This window comes from Anopheles aquasalis, chromosome 2, assembly GCF_943734665.1.
Source record: "Anopheles aquasalis chromosome 2, idAnoAquaMG_Q_19, whole genome shotgun sequence".
NCBI lineage: Eukaryota > Metazoa > Arthropoda > Insecta > Diptera > Culicidae > Anopheles > Anopheles aquasalis.
This window is the reverse complement of record NC_064877.1, coordinates 81,715,647-81,723,146: the sequence shown is the minus strand read 5'-3', so window position 1 is coordinate 81,723,146 and position 7,500 is coordinate 81,715,647. Positions and strand designations below refer to the sequence as shown.

The window sequence follows — 7,500 nt, the reverse complement described above, 5'->3', positions numbered from 1 at the left end:
AGCGAGAGCTCTGTGGATCGTTGTTGTGCCAAATGCACAATGGCGCTTCCTACGATGGCTCCCGGTTACTGGGATCGATTCGGATTCGTCTAGAGATCGTAGAGTGCGCGGATGCAGATGGTCGATCTATACCCCAAAATCCCCCCCTCTTAAATGACGAACACTCTATCTCACCGTCTCTCTTTCTCTCTCTTTTTGTTTCTATCCCCCTCTCCCTCGCAGTCTCAACGGTGGCAACACACCGCTGGCCCGCGGTAAGAGCGTTTCGATCGAGGATCTATCGACGGAGCGTGACGAAAGCAACTTCGATGACGACGTCGAACCCACGCAGTGGAAGCGAGTCAGCAAAATAAGGCGTTCGCTGCAGTTTCCAAGGAAAACCACCCCAAGGTAAGCTCGCCAAGTCCGTCCGTCCGTCCGGCACGTCCCGTCCTGTCCCCCCGTGTGGTTTGTGCTCTTATTTCTGGTGTGGTGACCTCAGTTCCTCTTCCGTCCTGTTCGCGTTCCGATTTCGATTTTGCATTTTGCACCGCATGAGTAATCCGGTTTCGTTTGGGGGATTTTTTTTTGTTTGCTTTCGAGCGCGCAAGTCGTTGCTTAAGTATGCTTTCCGGCATGTTTGCGATGCTTATCAGTTCCCGCAGAGTGATCGCGTAGCTTATCAATGTTAATTCGCAAATTGGAGTGAACCAGCCGATGCATTTTGCCTCTGCTGGTGCGCAATTGCTCTTGAAATGCAAATTTCGAGCCAGAACGGAACTGAAGCTACCTCGCTAGCGGCAACGGCCATGGCCAATCCGGTATGCACGCCATCTGCTCCGCCACATTTGCACATCGTTAACTGAATCAAGTTATGACCGTGGTCAACCTCCTCAACGAACGCCCCTGCCAATGGCTAGCCAGCCTAGGCCAGGAATGCGTAGGAAGTGCTGCGCACGGTGACTTGATGGCGAAAGATTTCGAATCGAGTCACCGTCGTTGCTCTGCTCGTTGATCATCGATCACGATCATAGACAGGGACGGCCAGAGAGGGAGAGAGGGAGCGAGGACATAATCATAAACAACCACCTCAGTGCTCGAGTGTTTCAACTTCATTTCATTCATTTCCATGCGCCCCTTCCAGGACTAGCACACGGCCGGTCGATCTGCCGGAGAACTCCGTCAGCGTATCGCGCATCTGTCAGGAGCTGGAAAACGGCCGCCGGCTCAACACAGCCATGAGAAACAACCACATCGACTTCGTGGCACTCGACAACATACTCAAGAGCGTAACGAGCGACCAGCCACAGCCGCCAGTGGGCGATAGTACCAACGGCAAACCGGAAGCGCCAAGTCCAAAGGCATCACCACCGAAGGCGTCCTTCCTCACGGCGGAGTCACTGCGCGAGATCCGGGGCCGGCTGCGACGGCTCAGCAACGAGTGTCTCTATCGGGACGATATGAGCCCGGCGCACGAGGAAACCGGTGGCCGGCCACTAGGCGATGGCAGCGAACAATCCGGTGTCACAATCACGGAAGTCGAGACACGCTTCGGACAGCTGGAAACGAGCAGTTCATCCGATTCAAACTACCAGAGCCCACTGGGACAGTCGGGTAAGGGTAAACCACCGGACACGACGGCGGCGACCGTCCTGACCGGACCGGACGATTGGCATTCGCGCCGCAAATCGTACGGCTTCGAGCGGATGAGCCAGCAACCGCTCGGTGGTAGCTTCGCGATGGCCAAGATGGACTCATCGACCGACAGTGGCATCGGGCGGTCGTCCGAGCTGAGCTCGAGCTGGTCAAGCGGTGGCCCGCCGGCCGACAGTACCGGCCAGTACCAGCGTGCCACGATTGTTACGCTCGGGAGTGACCGGTCGTCGGTGAAGCCAAGCCCCAAAACGAACCCAGCGATGGTTATCAAGATAACGAACAAAGCTGAGAGCAGTGATGCGGACGGGCTGGCGCTGGAACACGAGGCAGAACCGAAGCGCCATTCGATCGCAGTGGACGAAACGAGCTACGTACGGGACAGTCTGAGGACGATGTTCGAGCGGAAGTCCTCGGTGAATGTGAACGGTTTCAGCCAAACGCTGATCGACGATATGAGCCGGAACAAGAAGCGTGTCGAGTTTTGCAAGACTGAGGTCCACTTTACAGCTGACTCCGGGCGGGTGAATATCGTCGAGACGGACGAGAAACCGCCACCGACCAATAACTTCCGGCGCCGAAGACGCTCCTCCGGTGGATCACCTTCGACGGGTGATCGATCTTCTTTCCTAGCGGAAGACAGTGAGTCACTAGTGGCCACCACATCGCCAACCGTGACCGAACAGCAGATACCGACGATCGTGACCACGACCATCGGTGTAAGCCGTCCACCGGAACCAACACCACGCAAGTTTGTGCCGGCGACCACGAGCGGCACGAGTGCAGCACCGCAACCTTCCGTATCCGATGACAGCGATGGACAGTCGGCGGACGAGATATCGCTCCGGGGCATTCTGAAGAACAAACCGATCAAACCGAAACCGTACGTCCTGGGGGAGCATCTGGAGAGCAGCGAGGCGTTGTGGGGTGTGAAGCTGCGTCCGGTCAGTGCCGGACTCACCGATCCACCGACCACCAATCGGTTGAGTGTGGAGCTGGGAACGGGGGAGGCGACCAAGACCAAGAGTGTGTCCCCGGTAGCGGGAAGTTATTCGACGAAGATTAACCTTACCGCACCGCCGGCAGCATCCTCTTCATCAGCGTCATCATCGACTGGAGTGTGCGGATCACCGAGCAGCGCTTGGAGTAGCTCTAGTACTGCAGGTACGTACCGATAGTGCTTCTATCCCTTCATGGATTGTGGTGTGTATGTGTGCGTGTTTGTGACTGCGAATGTAAATTTTGAGCGAGAGCTTTAGATGCTGCTGTAGCTTTTTGATCACCGTCCCATGTCGTCCCATTCTACTCACGCGGATCATCTCAATTCTGATCGAGGGGTTAACGATCTATCAGACAGCTATCATAAATCTCTCTCTTTCTTTCTCTCTCTCTCTTCTTTCTGTTTTTATTTTTACTCAATTTTCTGTAACTCAATTGTTTCTCCTCCATCTTACACCAAACTGTACATTACCTACCCCATTCCCCGGGCATTCCTTCGGTTCCCATAACACCAATGCGCTTTCCACATCGCATCGCATCGCACCTTCAACCACCAAAAACTCCACCACCACCAACCAAACTACCCCATTGCACGCAGGAGACAAACTGATGCACTCGCACGACTCGAGTGCCACCAAGTCGACTACCAAGATTTTGATCGACATGACGTCGGCGGTGGCGGCGGCGAGCAAACAGCAACAGCAACGACCATCCACCGTCAATGAGCCAGCGGACGAACTGAAGTCAACTTCGTTGATCATGCGAACGCTACGCTCAGCGACGCAGTTCGACGAAGCGCTGAAAAGCCTACAGGCCGCACGGCGTGACTCGCTGGAGGAGGACGGTGGAACGATGCCACTGCACTACTACCGTCAGCAGTCACCACCGGAGGCGACAAAAGCGCGCCGCCATTCGGCGTTCCAGCTGATCAGCAGTGGCAGCAGCCAATCGATCGCCAAGTCCAGCAGTGCCAGCAGCATTTACTCCGAGTACCGGCAGCCTACGAAGGTGGTGGGCAAGTACGCCTCCTCCCTGGACGGTGACTCACTGGAACGGGGTGCTGGACTGGCGACGACGACGACGACGACGACGTCACAGCGGTATGCCGGTATGCCGATCAGCAGTACACGGCGCAGTCTCACCAACGAGTCTCGCCTTTCGGATCTGGAAGCGTACATCCGGCAAAACATTGGCCAAGTACGGCGTTCGAGTACGGCTGATGATGTGGTATCGTCATCGGTGGCAATTGGGCGATCGACGACGACGGCGGACGATAAACCGATCGCTGCTCCCCGGCTCAAGAAGCTCGGCTCGAGTGTGCTAAGTCAGCAGTTGTCGCAGCTTCGCCGGTTGTACGATGCCGCCGAGCAGTACGACAGCGATGACAGTGATAGTGCGAAGGCGGACGAAGAGGTGAAGCTGTATCTGGGCAGTTTGGCCGACGGTTCGGCTTCCTCGTCCTCGGCTGGTGTCGGTGGGTGGAACGAGGAGAAACTGGCGACCGAAGTGTCGGGAAGCTGGAGCCGTATCAAGGCGAGAAGAAACGTACAGAAGTACGCGGTAGCGACGGCCACACGCGGTGGTGATCGGGATGCGGCCTTATCAGTCAGCTCGTCCGCAGGTGAGTTGAGTAAGGGTGGCCAGCAAGCCGCCCAGCCGGCCAACCGGGCCTGTCCTTTGTCCATAGTCCCTCCTGTGCACTCCTTAACTCACCACAGCCACGATTGATCCCTGGATCACTAGCCATTTTGCTGCTGCACGCCAAGCACTGCCTAACACGCGTTCGCCACGATCAAGTTGATGTGTGTCCAAAGTTTTAACAGTACCTTCTGGTGGTGATCTTTCGTTTCAGAGTTTGAACTTGTGAAACCCTCGGCCCTGATCAATCGACAGCACGCGGAGAAGCAGTCCTCCAATGTGATGTCGATCGAGCTGAAGAGTCCAACGGCCACGAAGAAGCTCTCTTCTGTTCCTCACGGTGCTAGTCCAGGTTGGTTGCGATCGCAGCACCCTTATCTGTCGCCCTCTGACCTGGTTCTCTCTGTCTCTGTTCCCCCAGATACAAACATCAGCAAAGCACCAACGACATCGAAGAACGATGAATCGACGACAACGACGACGGCAACGCACCAACAGTCATCGAACTTTCGAAGACACATTCCGACCTCGAGCGGAAGTACGCGCCCTCCTGGCGGTGCTTCCGGTAACGAAGAGCGTGCCTCGCTCCGGCTGTCCTCCGGTGCGCGGCAACTGCGCGATCACGAACTGTCTTTCTTCGGCGTCAACCCGAACAAGCAGCAGTCGTCCGGATCGGTCCGAACAATCGGCAATCCTTCCCACAATCCAACCGCACAACCCGCGACGAACGCCACCCGTGCCCAGCCCGCATTCCAGCGTTCCGCCACACTAACTTCCTCCTTCATACGGCGCACCGGAACAGTGGAGCGAGCTGCGGCCGTGGCCACGACGGCGAACGCGGCGCCACCGACCACGACCACAACGACAAAGACGACGACGACGTCGAAGGCCTCCAACTGGCAGCTCACTAACGACAAACCGGATCTGTTGCGTCACAGCAACCTGGAGCAACCGGTTTCCGGTGTTAGCGTGAACAGTAGTAGCAGCAGTGTAACGACCTCTACCCTCTCGTCTGCCGAGGGGCCACACTACGAGAATCTGGCCCATCTGGTAGCGAAACCCGTAGCGGTAGTGCCCCGTTCCGTCGATTACTCTCCGGTTGCGGCGAGTGTGAGCAACGGGGGGACCGGGGGTGGGCTGGGCAAAAGCTCGCCCTCGAACGGTCTGCAACCGTACGACCGGAAGAAGGACCTGGAACGTGACGAACGTATCCTCGAGGAGCTCACTCGAGCGGCAGATGAAATACTGAACGTAAGATAAGGTGGCGCATGCTCAATTTGCTCTCCCAGTAACTGATCGATTGGTTTCCACTTTCCACGTGCAGGTGGTCAACAACATGTCGAATGGTGAAAGTGTGGAGAGTATTCTGAGTGAGCTGAACGAACGAGGGGACGGTCATCGGCGGCTATCGAACGGGGGTAGTGGTGGCGGCTGTACACTCGGTACGATTCGCGAGTGCTCCACCACGAACAAGATCATGAAATCGCGTGGTGTGCAGGTGTCCAAGAACCTGGACGATAGTCTCAAACGTCACCATCATCAGCACCAGCAGCAACAGCAACAGCTGCTGGCCCGTCAATCTGGTCGAGGTAAGTGGTGCGAGTTGCCGAAGGTTCAGTGCAAGAAATCAACTGATCGTGTTTGCTTTCAGTATCATCCGCTTCATCGAACGAAAGCATCGGGCGACGGGGAGAGGGAAGCTTCACGAGAAGTGTCTCCCTCCGTGGTCCATCCTCGGTTAGCTCGAACGGCGCAAACAGCTCGAGTAGACGCAACCGTGCCCAGTTGACGACGGCCGGTGCTGAAACGCGACGACTGGTGCGATTAGGTGGCAGCAAGGAGAAGCTCCAGTCGACGAATGCAAGCTCCTCCGAGGATCTGCCGAATGGTAGTGCCGTGGAGCCACCGCGTCGACCACGCCGTACACGCTACGTTTCGAAGGAGCAGTGCCGTGAGATGGCGCGGGATAGCAGCAGCACCGGTCAGGCGAGACTTCAGTCAGGATCCTCTTCCCGAACGTACCGCAGTGAGCGATCGAACGGTTCACCACGGACCTCGTCCTCTAGGCACGGTATGTTGATAGGGAGGCAGCCAGCCAGCAAGCGGACAACCTTACAGTACCCCGGACTTTTGTTGGTTTTTAGGTCACGGATCCACCAATGGACGGGAAGATCATTCCAGTGTCAGTGGTTCACACGCGCACCGCAGTTCGTCGCGTTCGGTGAAGACGATCCCGAGTGCGGTCCATTCGCCGCCAGCTTCCGCCACCGTGCCGTCACAGCCACCACTGTTGACCACCGCGTCCACCACAGCGTACGTATTGCAAACGTTTATCGTAGCGCCACCGCGGCGTAAGCGGAACCAGCAGCTTCAGCAGCACCCAACGAAGGTGGCCAAGGTAGTGCGGCGCCAATCGTCGCGCATATCGCGCCACTCGCGCGACCAAAAGCTGCATCCACGGGCACGCCACCGTCGCCACCGTAGGCTGCAGCAGTGCATCTGCTCCTAGTGGCGTAGCAGCCTCGCTGTATGCTTGTTCGCCAGGGCGCTTTTGCCACACCGGTGCACGCCACGGCAAACACCCCATTGGCCACCATCACCACCATCACCATCTTCACCGCCAACTCGCTCTGCTTCGGCCCTGCTCGCTACGGCTTTACTCATTCCGGTACCGGTCGGTCGTACCTGGTGCCGATGTGTGTGCCTGTCTGTGTTTGTCCTTGTATGTGTGTGGTGAAGTAACATCATCGGTGATCGGTGATATCGATCCGACTAGGTGAATTCGCATTTTGTCATACTTTCACCACCATCTTCCATCGATCGCTTCTTTCCCAGTCCGTAACAAACGGGCCCCTCGTGGTTCCACCAGATAACAATTCGTCCGCGCACTGACCACTACTGACGCTCTAGCCATCGGGGGGAGGGGCAGCTGGGCTGGGCGTGGAACAATTCTAATACTTTTAATTTACTTATCATGCGTTACAAGAAAGGAACTAAGTTGAGGTCCTTGCAGTTTCTCTCATTCTTTTGGAACCAATGTCGATACCGTCACTCCATCTCAATATGATGTTACGCACACTTTTTTCGACCATCAAATGGTGGATCCTGAAATTCCCTTTCTCTTAAGCAACCGGCAACAAGTCATTAATGACTTAACTGCAAGATAGTTAGGGCTCTCTCGTAACAGGCTTATCGCACGAGGACGAGTTTGACCTACTGGCGCCAACGCGC

General features: G+C 56.4%; 2 protein-coding genes across 4 annotated transcripts in view; one reads left to right on the top strand and one right to left on the bottom strand.

The window, feature by feature from the left end:
- The window catches only part of LOC126573419 (serine-rich adhesin for platelets), a 31,303-nt gene that overhangs the window by 18,053 nt on the left and 5,750 nt on the right, over positions 1–7,500 (top strand). The window contains exons 5-12 of one of the 2 annotated variants that reach the window (XM_050233514.1): positions 223–390; positions 1,124–2,796; positions 3,230–4,252; positions 4,484–4,621; positions 4,691–5,520; positions 5,594–5,858; positions 5,921–6,340; positions 6,414–6,582. In XM_050233514.1, coding sequence (XP_050089471.1) covers positions 223–390; positions 1,124–2,796; positions 3,230–4,252; positions 4,484–4,621; positions 4,691–5,520; positions 5,594–5,858; positions 5,921–6,340; positions 6,414–6,582 — 4,686 coding nt within the window. The remainder of the gene's footprint in view (positions 1–222; positions 391–1,123; positions 2,797–3,229; positions 4,253–4,483; positions 4,622–4,690; positions 5,521–5,593; positions 5,859–5,920; positions 6,341–6,413; positions 6,583–7,500) is intronic. The other variant, XM_050233515.1, reaches the window with a different exon arrangement.
- The window catches only part of LOC126573433 (carotenoid isomerooxygenase), a 4,297-nt gene continuing 4,064 nt past the window's right edge, over positions 7,268–7,500 (bottom strand). For both annotated transcript variants that reach the window (XM_050233567.1, XM_050233566.1), the window contains exon 4: positions 7,268–7,500. This exon is cut by the window's right edge and continues 1,977 nt beyond it. The gene's annotated coding sequence lies outside the window, so the exon portion shown is untranslated.